This window comes from Triturus cristatus, chromosome 9, assembly GCF_964204655.1.
Source record: "Triturus cristatus chromosome 9, aTriCri1.1, whole genome shotgun sequence".
Lineage (NCBI taxonomy): Eukaryota > Metazoa > Chordata > Amphibia > Caudata > Salamandridae > Triturus > Triturus cristatus.
This window is the reverse complement of record NC_140592.1, coordinates 1,228,090,615-1,228,112,596: the sequence shown is the minus strand read 5'-3', so window position 1 is coordinate 1,228,112,596 and position 21,982 is coordinate 1,228,090,615. Positions and strand designations below refer to the sequence as shown.

Sequence of the window (21,982 nt, the reverse complement as noted above, 5' to 3'; positions counted from 1 at the left end):
CATTCATTCAAGAAGTGCAGGATCCAGAGACACATCCATTCAAGAAGTGCAGGATCCAGAGGCACATCTATTCAAGACTTGCAATTCCAGAGGCACAACCATTCAAAAAGTGCAGGATCCAGAAGCACATCCATTCAGGAAGTGCAGGATCCAGCGACACATCCATTACAGAAGTGCAAGATCCAAAGGCACATCCATTCAAGAAGTGCAGGATCCAGAGGTACATCCATTCAAGAAGTGCAGGATCCAGTGGCACAGCCATTCAAAAAGTGCAAGATCCAGAGGCACATCCATTCAGGAAGTGCAAGATCCAGAGGCACATCCACTCAGGAAGTGCAGGATCCAGAGGCACATCGATTCAAGAAGTGCAAGATCCTGAGGTACATCCATTCAAGAAGTGCAGGATCTAGAGGCACATCCATTCAAGAAGTGCAGGATCTAGAGGCACATCCATTCAAGAAGTGCAGGATCCAGTGGCACATCCATTCAAAAAGTGCAAGATCCAGAGGCTCATCTATTCAAGAAGGGCAAGACCCAGAGGGACATCCATTCAAGAAATGCAGGATCCAGAGGCACATCCATTCAGGAAGTGAAAGATTCAGAGGCACATCCATTTAAGAAGCACAGGATCCAGAGACACATCCATTCAGGAAGTGAACGATTCAGAGGCACATCCATTTAAGAAGTGCAAGACCCAGAGGCACATCCATTCAAGAAGTGTAAGATCCGGATACACATCCATTCAAGAAGTGCAAGGTCCAGAGACACATCCATTCAAGAAGTGCAAGGTCCAGAGACACATCCATTCAAGAAGTGCAAGGTCCAGAGACACATCCATTCAAGCAGTGCAAGGTCCAGAGACACATCCATTCTAGAAGTGCAGGATCCAGAGGCACATCCATTCTAGATGTGCAGGATCCAGAGGCACATCCATTCTAGATGTGCAGGATCCAGAGGCACATCCATTCAAGAAGTGCAGGAGCCAGAGGCACATCCATTCAAGAAGTGCAGGAGCCAGAGGCACATCCATTCAAGAAGTGCAGGATCCAGCGGCACATCCATTGATGATGCCTGTACCAGAGTCACAGGGCACACCATCTAAGAAGTGCCAGCATCAAGAACATACATACCCATTGTTGGACTTGGCCCTCTTTGCAGGGTCATCCCCAAACCTTAGCCCTCTCATTTTCAGACGCCCTTTGTGTTGACTTTTATGACCCTTTACACTTTACCACTGCTAACCAGTGCTAAAGGGGTTCTGTTCTCTCCTTTAAATATAGTAAAATGTGCTTACACCCATTTGTCACATTTAATTTACTTCTAAGTCCTTAGTAAAGTGGTACTACATTAGCCAAGGCCTGTATATTAAATGCGACTAGTGGACCTGTAGCACTTATTGTGCAACCCATTTAGGTAGCCTTTCATACATGTCTCAGTTCTGCCTTTGCATCGTGTGTGTGTCATTTCAACCTGACAAAATAAACATCTTACCAAACCTTAACCTCCCTTTTTTAATCCAAATAAATCACCCCTAGGAAAGGCCCTAAACAGCACGTAGGGCAGGGTGCAGTGTATTTAAAAGGTTGCAAATGAATTTCAAGTTTTACATGCCCTGGTAGTGAAAAACTCCTTAATTCGTTTTTCTTTACTGTGAAGCCTACCTCTCTGATATGATAACATTGTGTTACCTTCTTACATTTATTAAGTGATCCATTTCAAGTTTCAATTTCGTTTCAAAGCAGAGGATGATATCAACTATCAATTCTGCAATACACAAAGTGTTAAAGCATTGTGCTCAATATAAAACTAACAAAAACAATTACCAACGTAAATACAAAGACAACAAGCATTTGCAATGCAAAAGGTCTCGCATTTACGTGAGTTTGAGCTATTGGCATTGTTAATGACATTGCAAATGCTTGTGTATGTATGCTGCGGTCCTATGGTGTGACTAGAGAATATTGGTGGAGGTTGGTGGACAGATTGCATTCATTTCATTTCATTTCATTTCATAAGGCTTTATTCGGTACAATTGACAAGACCATAAAAGCACAGCATAAAATATGAAACAACAGTCATGGGCAGGATATACAACATATTAAAAAGTTAAAAAAGCATACTTTTCCTTGCATTAATTGATTTAAGAAGAAAGGTAGCTGTATGAAAACAAACATCAGGATGATGTAAATTAAAAAACAAGCTCATACAGTCATGTATTGATCTAACTCCAAATTTTACAAACAAGGGTTTCAGGTAAGCAATCCGCAGATGTTTGTACAGCTGACAAAGCAAAAGAAAGTGCAGAGTACTTTGGGGGGTAGTATTGTCACATGGACAGGGGCCAACAGGATGTAGGTACTGAGAAGGGAAAGCAACAAGGTTGTGGACTACTCCGGTTCTAAATCTGGCCAACACAAACCGATGTGACTTCCAGCTCACTTGTGACAGATACGGTTGGAGACCTACAGATTCATTTAGATCGTAATAAAGAACACAAGATGAAAGTTCCAAACTATTTTGTAGCCTCCTAGTGGAGAGCTGTTGTAAAAAGCAGTGCTTAAGTTCTGCTTTAGACATCTCATTGGCCCCACAATGATCCACCATGATATTGATGTTAAAGATCTCACGAAAATTATACACGATATACTTTAACCATGGGATCCTTAGATGATGGTCCAAAGAGAGGCAGTCAGAAATGGTAGCTCTACATAATGAGGTCTCTTCTTTTATCCAGATGGAACGCCATAGCAACAGAGGCCTAAGGAAGATCAGATCGGCAAGATGGTGAATACCCAGTTCATTATGCACTAGAACATTGGAAACAGAGCTTGGCAAACACAAAAGTCTCTTCAGAAAAAGATTCTCCTCGACCTGAAGAGATCCCGCCGGGGCATAGCCCCAAATGCCAGCTCCGTATAAGGCAATCGGAACACAGCAGGACTGAAAAATTTTAAGCATATCATGAACCCGCCTGTCTCCAAGTTTCGTGGCCATGGAAAAAATTCCATGAGCACTCCTCGCCATCTTGGCCCTGACATTCTTATGTTCATTAACCCAAATATTTTTATTTGAAAAAGTGACCCCCAAGTATGAGAAATTATCAACAGCCTGAACCTTCTGTCCCTCTATAAAAAAGGAAGACTGTGTCTTTCTGTTCCTACGCCCACATACCATAACATAGGTTTTAGATTTGTTTATCACTAACTTTCTACTTGTGATAAATTGAGAAAAGCCGTCCATCAATCGCTGAAGGCCATTTGGGGTACGTGAGATTAGGACCGCGTCATCCGCGTATAATAACACAGGGACTGGGTCCTTATTAATTTTGGGGGCGTCCACTGCCAAGGATTTAAGGAAAAGGTCAATCTCATTAATAAAAAGTGTAAAGAGCAGTGGCGCCAACACACATCCCTGCCTAATTCCACGTCCAATTTCAAAGTTAGTGGTACATTCCCCGTTAGAACCGTAACGGACACAAGCACGTAGTTTGGCATAAAGACGTGCTAAGAAGAACACAATGCCCTCGGGTGCCCCAATTTCAATAAGCTTTGCCCAGAGAATGCCATGGTCCACCAGGTCGAAGGCACTACTCAAATCCGCAAAGCAGAGATAAATAGTGCCGGTCTTTGCCAGGGTATATTTACCGATGAGCAGGTCTAAATTTAGACACTGCTCAATCGTACCACGGCCCTTCCTGAACCCAAACTGGCTCTCTGCTAGAATGCCATTATCCTCCGCCCATTCTTCCACCCTTACTAGAAGCACTCTACTCATTACTTTTACGGAAGAATCCAACAAGGAGATTGGACGATAGTTCTTAACGTCCCCTCGATTTCCTTTCTTAAATATTGGTATTAGGATGGATTCTTCCCAAGTAGAGGGCACCTCATTACGGGCTGCTGCATTAAAGATATTAGTTAGCAAAGGCCCCCAGACTTCAGGGACCAGTTTGTAAACATCGATTGGGACGCCATCTGGACCCTGGGCTTTTCCTCCTTTACTGGCCCTTATGCTATCTAAAACCTCTTGGATGGTGATATTCAATGGCATATACGGCCACCTATCCCCAGAATCCCTAGATACAGTATCAGACTCAAAGATTTTAGAGAAATGGGAAACCCACTCTTCCTTCATAACATTAGAGGTTAATTCAGGGATTATATCATCTTTGAGAAAAGGGGAATTAACTGTTTTCCAAAATAGGGTACTATTATTAGATTCAGCAGCCAGGGACAAATTATCCCACGCCTCCTGTTGGAGTTCCAGTTTCCTCCGTTTGAGGGTATCCTTGTATCTGGTTCTGAGATCTACAACCAGGCTCTTATCTCTAGGCGTTCATTAGCAATCAACATCCTTGGGGTCTCAGTCAAACCTATTCAGTGTAATTTCGAAGCCCAAAAAGTGGAAGCTGAGTTAAAATGTTACTGTCTTGTGAATGGTGCTGGGTGCATCCTGTGAAAATATCTATTGGAATGGACCCTGGAAGAAGAATCTCATTTTAAGGTCACCAGGAGAGAAGAGAGTGCATACTTGGGGGAGATGGTACTGAATCTTAGGTGGCAGAAAAAGCACCAACAGATTACACGAGAACGGCGATGATGAGACATAACAGAAAAGGGTATAGACCAGACCCACACAGCATTCATTACTCAACAGAACACAAACGTCTAACTAGAATGGTATAAAAGGCTACTCAGGCTAAATGTCCTAGAATGTACGGTGTTCACCCAAATAAATAGAATTTTTTTGAGGAATGGGTTGGTCTTTAAACTTCTCTTCCTGAGGACGAACAAGTGCAACATTGTATTTCTAAGTATACAAAATGTAGACCCATATGTTGTGGAAATGTGTAATGTTTATACAAAATTATACATAGAGATGTTAAAAAAATACATTTATTTGTAGTTTATACCACCTTTGTTTTTAGGTCTCGGAGGAATACTTGCCTGCAAAGGGACACAAGCATTTACAATGCAATGGTCTCCCCTTTTGCATAAGTTGGAGCTATTGGTATTGTAAATGACAAACGTTTTTATTTATGGGTTGGTTTTGAAAACAGATAAATAAATGGCATAGTCATTTACAATGCCAATAGCTTTAGCTCTCGCAAAGGCGAGACCTATTGCATCTATACACACACACACACACACGCACACACACACACACACACACACACAGAGACACACACCGAGACACACACCGAGACACACACCGAGCCCCACACACAATCCTTTGGTGAATATGTAGTGTTGGAAGGGGTCCACAGGAGGCACAGCGGTGGGGAAACGAGTGGGACAGTGGGCAAAAGGGTCACAAAAGGGAAAACAACGAGTGGCGCAGAAGGGCACAGAAAAACGAGGAAAAACGAGTGGCACAGAGGGCAGAAGGGCACAAAAAACGAGTGGAACAGAGGGCAGAAAGGCACAAAAAACGAGTGGAACAGAGGGCAGAAGGGCACAAAAGACGAGATGAGCAGAGGGCAGAAAGGCACAAAAAAACGAGTGGAACAGAGGGCAGAAGGGCACAAAAACGAGAGGGGCAGAAAGGAACAAAAAAAGAGGGAAAACGAGTGGAACAGAGGACAGAAAGGCACAAAAAAAGAGGGAAAAACGAGTGGCACAGAGGGCAGAAAGGCACAAAAACGAGTGGCACAGAGGGCAGAAGGGCACAAAAACGAGAGGAGCAGAGGGCAGAAAGGAACAAAAAAAGAGGGAAAACGAGTGGAACAGAGGACAGAAATGCACAAAAAAAGAGGGAAAAACGAGTGGCACAGAGGGCAGAAAGGCACAAAAAAGAGTGGCGCAGAAGGGCACAAAAGAGCCACACACCGACCCACACACACATAAGCCTTTGGTGAATATGTAGTGTTGGAAGGGGTCCACAGCGGCGGGGAAACCAGTGGGACAGAGGGCAAAATGGGCACAAAAGGGAAAATAAACGAGGGGCACAAAAAAAACCAAGAGGAACAGAGGGCAGAAAGGCACAAAACACGAGGGAAAAACGAGTGGCACAGAGGGCAGAAGGGCACAAAAAAACGAGTGGAACAGAGGGCAGAAAAAACGAGAGGAGCAGAGGGCAGAAATGCACAAAACAAGAGGGAAACGAGTGGAACAGAGGACAGAAAGGCACAAAAACGAGTGGCGCAGAAGGGCACAAAAGACGAGAGGAGCAGAGAGCACAAAGGCACAAATAACCTGCCTCGGTGAGGAATCTAGCTGGGCGTGCGGGGGATGGTCCTCTCGTTCTCCGGATGAAGCTGAAGCGCCAGTTACAGGACATGCAGCCGGACCCCTACTCCGCGCAAGAGATGCCATGAGCGAAAGACTCGCCACGGCGTGCGCGCAACACTCATCCAGTCTGTCTGTGATTGGCTGCCCATGTAGCAGGCGGCTAGTGATTGGCCTACGCCTGCTGCCGGGGTCTTGCAATTGGACTGTAGAGTCACACGTGACCAGGGGGAGTCACGCACTTTCCGGGAACCCGCCAGGTAGGACATAAACAAAACAAACCCAAGGAAAGAAGCATGGAGGGTCCGGGGCAGCGGAAGCAGCAGCGGAGGGGGTGAAGAGCATCATTGGAGAAGGGCAGACCAACAGCAAGTGAGTGCAAGGGGGAAGAAACAGAAAATGATATTTGGGAGGGTGAAAGGGACCTGCCGCCAACGAGACTATTGTTGCTGTTTACTCCCAAGGGAGACAGACCTGGGCACGAGCCGATTCTGGTTCGGGCACACTGTGAAGCGCGTTCACAGACCAGAATCGGCTCGTGCCCGGACCAGAATCGGCTCGTGCCCAGGTCTGTCTCCCTTGAGAGGCATCACAGCAACAATAGTTTCTCGTTGGCGGCAGCGCTTCGTGCTGCAACGCCAGCGAGACCTAAAAAGGAAAACATTTGATTCTCAGTGTTAAACCAGTCCTAAAATTGAAGGGCCAGAGTGTAATAGTGACAGAAGATACTCTTGGTGCACAGTATGGGGGTCCGGAATCATCTAATATGGGCTAAAAGGAAATCATTAAAACCAAAAATAATTGTAGTCCTCCATATTGATGAGTGCTATGCACGGATACCACAAAGTCGATACATTTCTAAATTACACAGCCACCAATCGTTTTTTTGCTTGTATGTTACAGAGGTCCATCGCGGTTGTTGTCAAGGGCCCAACCCCCCTATGTTGACATAACTCTTAGAAAGTTGGCATTTTCTGGTCCCAACCATTTGGGGCCTGCAGCCTGTATCCTGGATCACATGACTGGGTGTAGCTGACAGTTGGTCTTTGTGTAATGTTTTCAGACAGTGAAACAAAAGGGGAATATGTGTTTTTTAAGGATGGCTCTGATGCAGTGATGAGGGAGTAGCTGTTTGCCAACCACACTTGCCCATCACAAAGGGTCTGCCTCAACACACTCGCAAAGGGTTTCACACCAGTCTATTATGCCCCAGGCAAGCTGGGGCCAGGGTAGGAAATAACCAACACCTCTGGGAGTGGAACCTCCAAAACCTTCTCCTACTTCAATGCTAGCTCCAAGTATAAATATTGGACTCTTAGACCCAACTCTTCAATACACCTCTGGACCTGTGGAAGACTCAGAAGGGTGGCTGTACTGCTCTGCTACAAGAAGGACTGCTACTCTGCTGCTAGCTGCCTGAGTGAAAAGGACTGGACCTGCATCTTGAACCCAGCTGGCTGGCATCTTGATCAGAGCATCAGGGACAAAAAAGTCTCCAACCACTTTGAACCCAGCACCTGGACTTGGTTTGCTGTGCGTCTTGTCGCTCAATTGGTGCCACACCAGTCCTGGACCCTTGGAAGTGTGTCTTAAGGTGCTCTGCCAGCCCAGCTGTGGTCTCTTTAGCAGAACCGATGCAGTGTGACACATCTCGTCGTAGCTCCACATTGGAAGCGCCACTTCGCGGTGCATCCCCTCTGCAGGATCTTGCATCGCAGCTCATTGGAACCGTAATTGCACGATGCAACCCGACTCAGGACTTCACATCGCAAACTTTCATCAACGACATTCTCGACAACAAAGCAGGACCTCGCATTGCTAGTCTCGCCGACATGTTCATCAGAACCACCACTGCGCAGCGCATCTCCGACGCAAGACCTCGGATCGCAGCCCGCACCTTCTTTTGAACCCCTGCTGCTAGAAGCATCTGTGACGCGGGATCTCGCAATGCTCCACAACCAGGATATAAGGTACTTTATTCAGTGGGTCTAACTTGGTCCCTGTATCTAGCCCATGCTCCATCGCAAAAAAAAACGGAACTGGTGACTTTGTCCTAGTCCGGTGCGACCAGATAACCACAGTCGATGGTTTCACTTAAATCTTTAAAATTGCATAGCTCTAGTTCCACTGATTGGATTTTTGTCTCAAATAATTTATTACATTTTACTATATTCTTCTAAATTAGTGTGAGATTTTTCTTGTGTTGTATTTTTACTTTAAAACTGTTTTAAATACTGCATAAACACTAAATACTTTACACATTGCCTCTTAGCTAAGCCTGACTACTTTTGTGCCAAGCTACTAGATGGTTAAGCACAGGTTAATTTGTGGTTTGCGTGTGTTTCACCCTGACCAGAACTGTGGTTGCTGCTTGAGTAGGCCCCCCCCTAAACTAGCACCCCAGTTTCCTACACTCATCCATGAAGTGCCAGGGATACAAAAACACAAAAAAGGAGCCTGAGGAGGTTTTTAGGACCAGCGAGGACAACCTACCCGATATAAGACTATGAAATACACAAAAAACCCTTGGGTTCAGGGTCGCACAAGGCGATTAGCGTGTGGAGCAGACTATGCTAGGAGGAGGGAGGGGGAGTCCCTTTTTAGGACGGTTTCCCTAAAACCTAAAAAGGGACTCTCCCTCCCCCTCCCCCCAGCATAGTTTGCTCCACACGCTAATCGCCTTGTGCGACCCTGGACCTGCCAGGGATACAGCCATATATGGAATGTGAGAGCCATGGAGAGGGTGTCCGGGCCAGGGGTACACCTAAAGATGCAATATCACTGCCAGGGGTGCATCCATAGAGAAAGTGTTAAAGTCAGGGGCACAACAAATTTACTGTCAGTGCTTGGCACACATATACAGATGGAATGACGTTCCCAGGGGTACTTCGGTCTACGAAGTGCTACTGGTGGTGCGTCAGTTCATGAACTGCCAGCACCACTGGCGCATTAATCCGCGAAGTACATCCATTCACGATATGTCAGTGCCAGTAGGAATTTATTCCACACAATGCCAGACTCAAGTGTACACCCCCGATGAAGTGCCAGCATTAAGGGTGTACCCATCCATGAAGTGTGAGGGATACATCTATAGGTGGAGTGAAAGTAGCTAGGGCACTTCCACAAAATGAGTGCCAGTGCCACGGGTGGATATATAAATGGAATGACAGGAACAGGAGTGCCATGAATGCCATTGCCAGCTGTGGTTTCATGGATGCAGTGCCAGTGATACACCTATTTATGGAATGACAGCACAAGGGTACATTCATCCTAGAATTGCCAGCATCAAGGCCTAATCAAAAAATGGGGCGCCAGGGGTACATTCGTAGATGGAATGTCAGTGCTAGAGGTATATTCATAGATGGAGTACCAGTCATAGTGTGCATCCATCCATTAAGTGCCATTGTCATCCATTCATAAAGGCCTCGTGCCAGAGACACATTCATTAATAGAAATGCTACAGCCGGGGAGGGGGGCAGAGAGACCCATCTGCTGGGCGTTAATATTGAGGCACATCCATGAAGTAAAAGGGCAAAAGGTATGTCTATCCCAGACATGCTAGTCCCATGGGTAAATTCATCTGTGAAGTGCAGGGAAGACATCCAGTCATGAAATGGCATTGTCCCTGGTGCATCTATCCTTCATTTGCCAGTACCAGGGGTGTATTCACAGATGGAAGTATGTGCCAGGGGTACATCCATTCATGAAGTGCTAGCGCCAGGAGGACACGTTCACGGATGGAGTGACAGTGCTAAAGAGGCGTTCATCCATGAAGTTCCAGTGCTACGTATATTCATGAAATTATGAGTGCCAGCGGAGTATCCCTGAAGTGCTGTTGCCAGAAGTACACCAGCCAATCAAGCGCCAGTGTAGCTGTTCCCCTGTTTTGTGATTTTAAATCTGCAGACCTAAATAAGGCACTTGGTTATCCCTCGCTGCTGTAAATAGATAGGTTCATATGGCGAGGAATCTCAATATCTAAGTTTCAATGTCCACCTATACTTCTGACTCCACAATATTGAGTCCCGATATATTGGTAAGTGGATTTACTATATTACAAGTGTGCCGGATTGAATGTGGGGATACCAGGAGACTGAAATCTCCACTTCTGGCTGGGATCCCCACACCATATTCCGGTGATTAGAGCGTTCCTTCCTGGGATATTGTGTGGGTCAAAATTATGGATATTTTTGGGTGTACCCCTAGCTCTGGCACTTCATGAATGAACCCATGTTATGAATGGATGGCCCTGTGACTTACAATCATCAACATGGAAAATTCTGATGCAGCCATTTTATAGACACAAAGCTTTAAAAAACCTTCTTTTGCTTTTCAAGGAAGAACAGCTCAGACCAGACATGTCGCAAGTCATCTTATGTTCGATCAGTGCAATAATTCTTTGGCATCCCTTAATATGTGAAAAAGTACATTGGAACCTCAGTTGGGAGGAGCGGCATGTGTTTTAATTTCCTAAGTGAGGTCACCATACTTCCATGCTAGCAAACTCTCTGTGATTTATGAATAATGAACTCCGATACCTGTCAAAGGCCTTTATAATGTGTCCTCAGCTGGATCTTCCCTCTCCATCCCACTGGTGAGGGAATGTTCTCTTCTAATGACCTGGGTTTAAAGAAGCAACTGACTGTTCATGCCAACTGCCTCTTCCAGTGCTGGCCTCAGGAGAGCCCACTCTAGGTTCATTCACCTATTGTCTTTCTGATTGATTCTTTGGTATTGGCGATGCCGATGGTTAGGACTAGGCAGGATTATGCAGGACCAAACTGATTAAATACTATGTGAGACAGAGAAAAAGATAAAGCATAGAAAAATATGCAGTTGTTCCCAAACCCCTCTAATCACTATAACCATTTAATCGCAAAAGGAGTAAGCTGACATTTTGGAAGGCTGGAGATGTTTTAAAGAGGTGCATTCTGTGGTAATTAGTTTATGAATTCTTTTGGTAAAAAAAATTTACAGAATTGGTACTAAGACAAGTGTACACCAGGAACGTACCTGGACCTAGGTAGTCATGGCCAGAGCAGCACTCGCCTGTAGAAACAGCAAGTTACCTAAGAGGACAACAGACTGCATTGAGATTTGTTGGAAAGTGGTTTATTAGTAGTGATAAGTAGGGACCTACCACTAATAAAAAGGCCACAATCATAATAAAAGGTTTAGTCAAGGTCTCAAATTATGTCCTTGCTCAACCCTGGGTAGCTGGCAAAGAGCAGGCAGGCTTAACTTAAGGGACAGATGTGGAAAGCATTTTAAAAAAACAATACATTAAATAAGTAAGACACAATACACAGTAAAAATACAACACCAATTTATTAAAAGAGGTTCTATTTTTATGAATAAATAGATACCAAAATAACAAAAATCCAATGTAGGGAACCAGAGATATGAATTTTAAAGATTAAATGTAAAACTAGCTCTTTCATAGGGATAAAACAGGTCATGCTGGACCGGGACAAAGTCAAGAGTTCTTTACACTTACTTCCAGAAGTGTTTCTTGATGCAGGAAAGTGGTCCACAGCACCAGCCAAGAGTTCAGATGCTCTGCCTCGCCTCTTGGAGTCTGAGAGTACAAATACCTTAATGCTCCTGGTCAATGTATGGAGCATTTTACAAAAGTTGCTCCAAACTTCTGACCAAAAGGTCTCCTTGAGGGTTCAAAGAGTCACAACACCGATCCGGGGTATAGAATCTACGAGATGGCCCTTCGGATATTGGGACTACAGTTCCCACAATACACCTGGGCAAATCTTTAAGTCCATTGGACACACTCCATGATGGGGACTACTTGGTGGAGATGATGCCAGTGGGCTCTGTTAACCTATAGCTTGCATGGAGTCTACTCCTTAATCCTTCTTGAAGCAAGGCAAAGTCCTTAGAGTTATAGTCCAAGAATGTGCAGCATGAGCAGTCCTTCAGAGTGCAGACATTTTGGTGTGCAGATCAGTTTTCCAGCAAGGCATTCCTTCTCTTTGTAGTTTCATGCAGCAGATCTGGGTTGCTTGGCAACTCTTCCATTTTTATTCGGTGTTCCTGGGCATTAAGCAGAGGGGCACCCTTGACCAATGGAAAGCATAGTGCCACCCAGCTGTATGACCACTTACTCCAAAGTGTGGCATATTCTTGCCCCCGAAAGCACCATTCTTCCAAAATCCAACATCGAGAAAGTCTCCCCTTGGAGGTTAGGTCAGGGTAATCCAACCCACAGGGGTGGCTAAGATTCCCTAACACTCCCCTTCCATTCCCTTTCCTAATCTAATTACAGGGGCTCCTGTGTGGATGAGGTTGCAGGATGTGGGAGGGACCCTGTGCTGTCCCAATGTGTCATTCTCCCTTTGAAGACCAGTTTGGCCACTCCACCTCCTTTTTGCCTGTCGCTTCTGCAGCTGAATTTCTCCTCCCACAGGAAATCCATCATCTCTCTAACATGCTACTTCACACCTCATTAAGACAGTTTGGCTCAGCCTGGCAGAGGCTAGCCATTCAGGAGAGAACAGCGGGAAAGCTGAAAAAAAAGACAGAAAAGAAAGTTACAGAAACTTACAGAAAAGAAAGTTTAATAACTTATTTTCTGTGCTAGTTATTATAAATCTAACAATGGCAAGTTATTGGATTTATCATAACTAACATTCTGATGCTTTGAATGACATTTTATCTGGCTCCTTTCCATATTTATACTTAAATAAAATATTCCAATGTTAGCCTACAGTGTTCATTATCTACAATGGGTATAAATGAAATTGGCAGTTATTTCCTCACCAGGGCCTATAAAACATATTTTATGATGTCCATGCTTATAGTTACCAGGCACCCAGGGGAGACCTTAGGGGTGACTTATATTTAAACATACAGTAGATTCCTACTTTGGAAGTACCTTTCATTCCCAAAGTCAAATTTGCATATAATTACAGTTTAAAACAGCCTGCAAGGCAGGGCTGGCTTTTAAAATAACATTAGGCAACACAGTAGTGCACGCTTTAGTGCAGGAAATCTACTGGACTTGCTAAACCTCCCTAACCTATTATATATTAGGAACTTAAAGGTAGTTTAAATCCCCCTTGCCTTATTACATACTAGGAAGTTACAGGGGTCTGTCATTGCCAATTATAATTATACCTAGCATGTACCCTAAATCAGAGCACTGGCCCTGGGTCTGGTTAGCAGAGCCCCGGGCACAATCAGAGTCAGAAAAACTGCACCTAGTAGTCAAAATGAGGGCAAAAAGTTGGGGGGCACTGCAAACAAGTCTTGATTTCTCAGAAGATTCAGTGGATGAAAAGGACATCTGCTGTGAAGCGACACAAGCCTTGACTTTTAGATCCCGTGACATTGCTGATCGGTGTACCTCGTTCCCATGAGGCGATGCTGGGGGAAATCGGAAACAGAATAAAGACTATGTACAGGAGCATATACAGTATTGACTCTTAACGTTATCCAAATGCCCCATTTGTCTCCATGTCGTGATGGTCAACATTCAAACTTCCCCTGAGCCATCTTAGGTGCAAGCAAAGAGGTTCATATGGTGAGGGTTTTCCTTGCGTTGTTTTTTCTAAGAATGGGGAGGGAAGGCAGAATAGAATAGCTCACTTTTTAAATGCAAGACCAACAAATGCGTTCCCATAATTACACTGGAGCTTTGAGGTCTAGCAAATCCTGTTAATTCCACTAGCACCTGGGGAATGCCCTACAGAGCAATGCAACCGAGCTCATTGCAAAGAGCTACAGCAGGCGCCTAGAAAGAAATCTCCTTGCAATCTTGCAGCCTAAATTGAAACTGTAAATAAAACGTGTCAGCAGCAGTATGCAGGCGAAGCAGGCCTCAAAGGATTGGCGGGAAACAGGTGAGAAATGATGCATGAATGTTTACTTGCAGTGCGTGCCTTCATCTCCAGGGAAAGGGAAGTCTTGGAGAGGTAGAGGCACAGATGGAGGCTAAAACCCACCATAGCAAAAGAAACATATTTATTAGCCCACGTTAAAAAACATAATACATGCTTACAGTGGAAGGAGTTTTGTGCCTGTGTAGGGGCAACATTGCACAGGCCTTCCATTTTCATTGCGTGGGCTTATGCTTAGTAACCTGCAGTTTGGATGGGCTACTGGAAAATGAGACTACGGGTACCAGAATACACTGGAAAGAAAAATATATAATAGTGCAACAGTATTTAGGAAGGATCTGGCTATTACAATATGGTCAGCAGAACTTATGTCTTCATGTTACTGGCAAACATGTTTCTAATTAGAAAATCAGTACAGTATGGAAGTTGTAGTCTTTCGTCACTAGAAAAGGAATGTACTTGTTCTTAAACTGGAAACATGGAGTACTATGACAATCAAACACAAAGGTTGCCCCACTGAAGATGTCGCACAGGCGGGTTTAATAAAGTGCGGAATTCCGCCGTGGGAGTAGAGAGCATGGATGGAAGCACCTAACCTCTCCAGGGGCTCACGCATTGCTAGATTTGCATTCATTTGAAAGCGCTGCCATTTGGATTGTTATTATGGACTGCAATTCCCAGAAATCACGCAGAGTTCCATATAGGGCAGCCAATTGGGGCATGCGATGTTATATAAAGGGAGTGGCATACCACCAACGCGCTGTTCGCCCGCAAAACCCTCCGAAGAAGAGATTGCTCGAAACGCGTCAGGGAGCGGACGCATGCTATTAATTTTCCTGGCGAGTGTGGTTGCTTGGTTAGAATAAAGCTTGGGAAAAAGCTTCTCTCTACTCGAGTGCGACTCTGACTTTGGACAATCGCCTGTGATTTGATGTTTAACGGCTGTCCCGCCGTAGGGTCTGCACCACCCCTAATTAGGGGGGCCTTGGGGTTCCGATACACGGAATTCCGCCGTGGGAGTAGAGAGCATGGATGGAAGCACCTAACCTCTCCAGGGGCTCATGCAGAGCTAGATTTGCATTCCTTTGAAAGCGCTGTCATTTGGATTGTTATTATGGACTACAATTCCCAGAAATCACGCAGAGTCCCATATAGGGCAGCCAATTGGGGCATGCGATGTTATATAAAGGGAGTGGCATACCACCAACGCGCTGTTCGCCCGCAAAACCCTCCGAAGAAGAGATTGCTCGAAACGCGTCAGGGAGCGGACGCATGCTATTAATTTTCCTGGCGAGTGTGGTTGCTTGGTTAGAATAAAGCTTGGGGAAAAGCTTCTCTCTACTCGAGTGTGACTCTGATTTTGGACAATCCCCTGTGATTTGATGTTTAACGGCTGTCCCGCCGTAGGGTCTGCACCACCCTTAATTAGGGGGGCCTTGGGGTTCCGATACACGGAATTCCGCCGTGGGAGTAGAGAGCATGGATGGAAGCACCTAACCTCTCCAGGGGCTCACGCAGAGCTAGATTTGCATTCCTTTGAAAGCGCTGTCATTTGGATTGTTATTATGGACTGCAATTCCCAGAAATCACGCAGAGTCCCATATAGGGCAGCCAATTGGGGCATGCGATGTTATATAAAGGGAGTGGCATACCACCAACGCGCTGTTCGCCCGCAAAACCCTCCGAAGAAGAGATTGCTCGAAACGCGTCAGGGAGCGGACGCATGCTATTAATTTTCCTGGCGAGTGTGGTTGCTTGGTTAGAATAAAGCTTGGGGAAAAGCTTCTCTCTACTCGAGTGCGACTCTGATTTTGGACAATCCCCTGTGATTTGATGTTTAACGGCTGTCCCGCCTTAGGGTCTGCACCACCCCTAATTAGGGGGGCCTTGGGGTTCCGATACACGGAATTCCGCCGTGGGAGTAGAGAGCATGGATGGAAGCACCTAACCTCTCCAGGGGCTCACGCAGAGCTAGATTTGCATTCCTTTGAAAGCGCTGCCATTTGGATTGTTATTATGGACTGCAATTCCCAGAAATCACGCAGAGTCCCATATAGGGCAGCCAATTGGGGCATGCGATGTTATATAAAGGGAGTGGCATACCACCAACGCGCTGTTCGCCCGCAAAACCCTCCGAAGAAGAGATTGCTCGAAACGCGTCAGGGAGCGGACGCATGCTATTAATTTTCCTGGCGAGTGTGGTTGCTTGGTTAGAATAAAGCTTGGGGAAAAGCTTCTCTCTACTCGAGTGCGACTCTGATTTTGGACAAACCCCTGTGATTTGATGTTTAACGGCTGTCCCGCCGTAGGGTCTGCACCACCCCTAATTAGGGGGGCCTTGGGGTTCCGATACACGGAATTCCGCCGTGGGAGTAGAGAGCATGGATGGAAGCACCTAACCTATCCAGGGGCTCACGCAGAGCTAGATTTGCATTCATTTGAAAGCGCTGCCATTTGGATTGTTATTATGGACTGCAATTCCCAGAAATCACGCAGAGTCCCATATAGGGCAGCCAATTGGGGCATGCGATGTTATATAAAGGGAGTGGCATACCACCAACGCGCTGTTCGCCCGCAAAACCCTCAGAAGAAGAGATTGCTCGAAACGCGTCAGGGAGCGGACGCATGCTATTAATTTTCCTGGCGAGTGTGGTTGCTTGGTTAGAATAAAGCTTGGGGAAAAGCTTCTCTCTACTCGAGTGCGACTCTGATTTTGGACAATCCCATGTGATTTGATGTTTAACGGCTGTCCCGCCGTAGGGTCTGCACCACCCCTAATTAGGGGGGCCTTGGGGTTCCGATACACGGAATTCCGCCGTGGGAGTAGAGAGCATGGATGGAAGCACCTAACCTCTCCAGGGGCTCACGCAGAGCTAGATTTGCATTCATTTGAAAGCGCTGCCATTTGGATTGTTATTATGGACTGCAATTCCCAGAAATCACGCAGAGTCCCATATAGGGCAGCCAATTGGGGCATGCGATGTTATATAAAGGGAGGGGCATACCACCAACGCGCTGTTCGCCCGCAAAACCCTCCGAAGAAGAGATTGCTTGAAACGCCTCAGGGAGCGGACGCATGCTATTAATTTTCCTGGCGAGTGTGGTTGCTTGGTTAGAATAAAGCTTGGGGAAAAGCTTCTCTCTACTCGAGTGCGACTCTGATTTTGGACAATCCCCTGTGATTTGATATATATATATATATATATATATGTGTATATATATAAATATGTGTATATATATAAATATGTGTATATATATAAATATGTGTATATATATATCTATATCGAGACTCGCTGCAGACAGCCAATACACAGCCTACGATGCCGGTGCCTGCGACGGCAGCAGCGGCCGTCCGTTAATTATAGAAGCAGGAAATGTATGGAAGATCCAACAGAAATCCGGCGGCACCCCAGAGGACAGTACACAGAACTTTAATGTGCACACAAACAACTCAATTCGGCGATGCCTTTTTCAAGTTAGAGAACTGTGCTCGATCTCCCTCAGGAATACAGTTCTAAGTTCATAGACAGTGAAGACATACTGTCGGAGTATTACTCGTGTAAATGACAATTGCGGCATAAAAGCAAAATTAATTATAAAATTATGTGGTAAATACATTGACAAATCATATTGGCAAAAATGATTATTATTGTAGCAACCTTCTGTCTAAATGAATTGATTACATCATATATTGGATTATCATAAACAGCGAGGAAATCCTCGGTGGTTGATGCGCTAAATAAATTACCCTTTTACACAAATAAACATATTAAGTCAATATTGTTCAATCATAATCCAAACAATTTATCTACACGCATGCGTTGGACCAGGTTACTGCTCTACCGAATCAGAGGCAGTAAGCCCAACATTATGCAATTGGCAATCAAAATTTTATCTCGGCCACTACGGCCATCAACCTCCAATGTACCACACTATCAAATTAATATTATGGGTAATGTACCCCAAAAAACTTAAATTATGCTGCAAAGTACTTGAAAAACATTTCTATGGTACGGGGAGAGGGGACAGATTCCTGTGTGTGTGTTCCCAAAGACCCAAACAAAATGTGAACTATGTTCAACGTGATAAAGCAGGGGTTATGTACAGGGGAATGAGGAAATTGGTCCCCACTCCCAAGCTCCTAGAAAATATATAAATATCCAAGTGGATCTAGCCCAATATACGGGCCTCAACTGCCTGAAAGGATGACTGGCAATCCTCCAAGCCACTAGATTACAATATCTACTGTGAACCACAATCGTGGACTAGTTTAGAACCCCTATTAAAAGTGAAATGATAATAAGAACAGCCTCGGCTGTGAGTGTAATGATACTGCATTCTAGTTCGGAAAAGAGAGAGTGAAGTCCCAGGGCAATTCCACCCTAATTTATAGTACCTAACTGAACATTGCAGAATTCACAGCTACTCGGGGAACCTATATCATTGTAATCCAATATATGTGGCTAGTTCTTCCCTACTATTGAGCCCATGTGGGATTTTTGTATGGAGCTCAATTATGTATCTGGATTCCACTACACGTGGCAGCTTCTCTCTTTCTCCACCCCTTGGATGTGGCATGATTCTATCAATTCCAAAGAATTCGATCAGTTGGCTGTTATTCTGATGTTTTTCGTGGAAATGCCTGGCCACATGGTAATTAAAGTCAAGGTTGGTAACAGCTTTCATGTGCTGCAAAATTCTGGTGTTAAGCTGTAGCTTTGTGCTCCCAATATATCTGAGACCGCATGGACATTCCAATGCGTATATAACGTAATCGCTTGTACATGTGATGAACTTGGTGATCATTTTGTTTCTTGAGCCATTGGTACTGTAGTGGTCTCTACTTCTGTTGTTTTTACATGCTTTGCAGGTACTACACCTGATAAAGCCTTTTGGTGAACCCAGCCATGTACTACTTTCTGGTTCCCCTTGGTAACTGTGGGCCACCCGGTCTCTCAGTGACTTAGATTTTTATAAGTTATTTGGGGGACTTTGCCAATGTGCTTGCCTATAACTGGATCCGTTTCCAGGAGGCCCCAATGCTGTTTCATAATTCTTTTAATGGCATTGGACCTGGTGTTGTAAGTAGTAATCATTCTAGGAATCATGGTCTTGTCTTGTTTCGACTTAAACAAGATAAGAAAGACATCATTCTGGGTTGAAAGATCAACTTTCTTTATGGTTTCGGACAAAACTATCTTGCTGTAACTGCACTGGGCAAACCTCTCGTCCATGGTTTTGAGTTCTTTCTTGTACCCTACTTCTGAGCTACAGTTACGGCGGGCCCAGAGGAATTCCCCATAGGGGATGCTGTTAATGAGTGGTGTGGGATGATTGCTGTGCGTGTGGAGAAGCGTGATCCCGGCTGTTTCTTTTCTGAACAGACCGGTAACAATTTGGTTGTTCTTGATATTAATAGTTACACCAAGGAACTCAAAATACCTATCACATATTTTATGTGTAAATCTTAGGTTAAGATCGTTGTTTTCCAATTTACTTATGAATTCCTGTGCTAGACCTCTAGGTCCATCCCAAATCAGAAAAAGGTCCTCTATATACCTGATCCAGATTGGGATGTGTTCAGTAAACTTCTTATTTTCTTCTACCCATGCTATCTGTTCCTCCCACCAGCCTAGAAAGAGATTTGCCAGGCTGGGGGCAAAGCATGTGCCTGTTGCGGTCCCAGACTTCTGTTGGTACAATTGTTTGTCAAAAATAAAGATGTTTTGATTGAGGCAGTATAACATAATTTGCTAAAGCAAAGCATGCTTGTGTGTTCCCATAGGAATATGTGTCGACCACGGAAATCATCTATCTATCTATCTATCTATCTATCTATCTATCTATCTATCTATCTATCTATCTATCTATCTATCTATCTATCTATCTATCTATCTATCTATCTATCTATCTATCTATCTATCGTGCACTTTATTGTCAATTTCTGTTGGTTTACCCCCTTCACTTGCACTGCACTGTCACCTGGAGCACCTATAGTTCTTTGAAGTGTCTTTATAACATGAATTGATGATATAAGTATGGCATAAAAAGCAAAGCGATTCAAACAGGTTACTGCTACAATGACAAAAATGAATTGCATAATGCAGGAACAAAACCTGCTTTTAACGTTTGTAATGAGGAAGGGCATGACCAAGCAACCCTAGGATTAAGCGCAGTCAATCAGCTAACTGCTGATTCCTGACTTTGCGTGAAATTCTAAAGCTACGTGAAACCAGGCACAATCAATGGGCAAGCAGGTTATTGCGTGATAGTTCCACATGTAACAATGTATGTTAAGCGAATTTTAACTTTTAGTACGGCTTACTTTTTGCTAATTGTCATCATGTAGGAATTTGTACTCGAGTACGAATATCAGGCAGTAAATCTGCGCCACAGGGGGAAATTTTTTAAAATAGCCCCTTTCCATGCTGGTCGACAAAAAATCCAGTTTCATAAAACAAAACACTCAGGTATTTAACTACTGAATTACTAAACTACAGCAACATCATACAACTAAAATAAAAACATGAGCTCCAGTTTTACAGGACGTAAAAAACTCTGGAAAAATGTTTGAAGGGTCAGAAAAAGGGAAAAATTATTTAGATTTCAGCCTTAAGCTGATTTACTTTTGGAGACCACCCTTTAGAATGAATATTATAAAAACGTATGTGAAATGACTTGCAGCAAATGCAGAAGGAAATTACACTATATGTCTTCTCTGGCATTAAAATAATTATCCATGCTTTAGAAAATGTAGGCCTTGTGGCAGTTCTTGCCACTCACCATTTGTAAGGGGCACAAATAGTTATTTTGGTGGGTTTGCAAATAAATGAAGCAGAAGGTTAATCTGTTTGTTTGTCTGTCCACATTTCAGCAAGATTTTGAATTTTGCAAATCTTGTATGCTTAAGTCTATTTTCCGATTTGAGTCTCAGGAAAATGATTGTGTTATTCTTTCTTTTGATCCGAATGCTTTCGAGAAGTTTATCAGGAAGGTAAGGAGGCTGCCTGCCGGTTCCATTTTACACCTCATTGAAGGAAGGGAGTGGATTTGAAGTTCATTGTAGCTTCTTGCTGTCCATCAACTATATTTATCCACCCACTTTCAGCAGATCAGCTGCCCAGAATCCGAAGGCTTGATGAGGCACGAGTTCTTGGCCTCAATGAAAAGTCATGCTATATTACTAAACTAGACTTAGGATGTAGAGAACAGATGGGGCTGGCCTTAAGGTGAATCAGGGTACCCCGGCCAGGAGGGCTGAGGAAAGTCCTTGTTGGTTGAGGAGGAATCACACCATAAGTAGGATATTTCTTTCAGTTCTGCTGATTTTTCTTACCCTACTTTTCTCTCCTGTAGGCTTCGCAAGGAGGTGGCCACAGGACCCTGTTGTACGGACATGCGATCCTTCTCCGGCATTCGTTCAGTGGAATGGTGAGTTCTGCAGCTCTAGTGATCTTAGCACTGTTCTTTTGGACTGTCTAGAGGATAAAGGAATCATAATACCCGAGTCAGTATATATGGAGGGATCTGCTTGCACCAATGAATCGGATACCAAGTAAAGGGAACAAGGTATCCTAGACTCCAACGAGGCACAGTTACAGGATTAAAATCAATACAACCCTCAACTACCAGAAAAAGATGCAACATTAAAGAATTAAACGAAGGAAAAACAGAAACAAATGGCAAAATGTGCCCACAGAACAAATAACACTTATCATTTCCCTATCGTATTTATTTGGCAAAAACTAGCAGTCTCCTCATTCTTCAAACATATCTGCTTCCAACAACTGCTGTTACCCCCACTTTTTGAGTTACCTTTTCTTCACCTGTAGTATTACCCTGACCACATGGGAAGCCCTTTTATTAACGCATCTTCATTCTTGTAAAGTGAGAGCGCCCCAG

General features: G+C 44.3%; 1 protein-coding gene across 4 annotated transcripts in view; it reads left to right on the top strand.

Moving 5' to 3' along the window:
* Window positions 1-21,982, top strand: part of RYR3 (ryanodine receptor 3) — a 2,047,168-nt gene that overhangs the window by 487,883 nt on the left and 1,537,303 nt on the right. For all 4 annotated transcript variants that reach the window (XM_085627314.1, XM_085627313.1, XM_085627312.1 and 1 more), the window contains one exon: window positions 21,437-21,511. In XM_085627314.1, coding sequence (XP_085483440.1) covers window positions 21,437-21,511 — 75 coding nt within the window. The remainder of the gene's footprint in view (window positions 1-21,436; window positions 21,512-21,982) is intronic.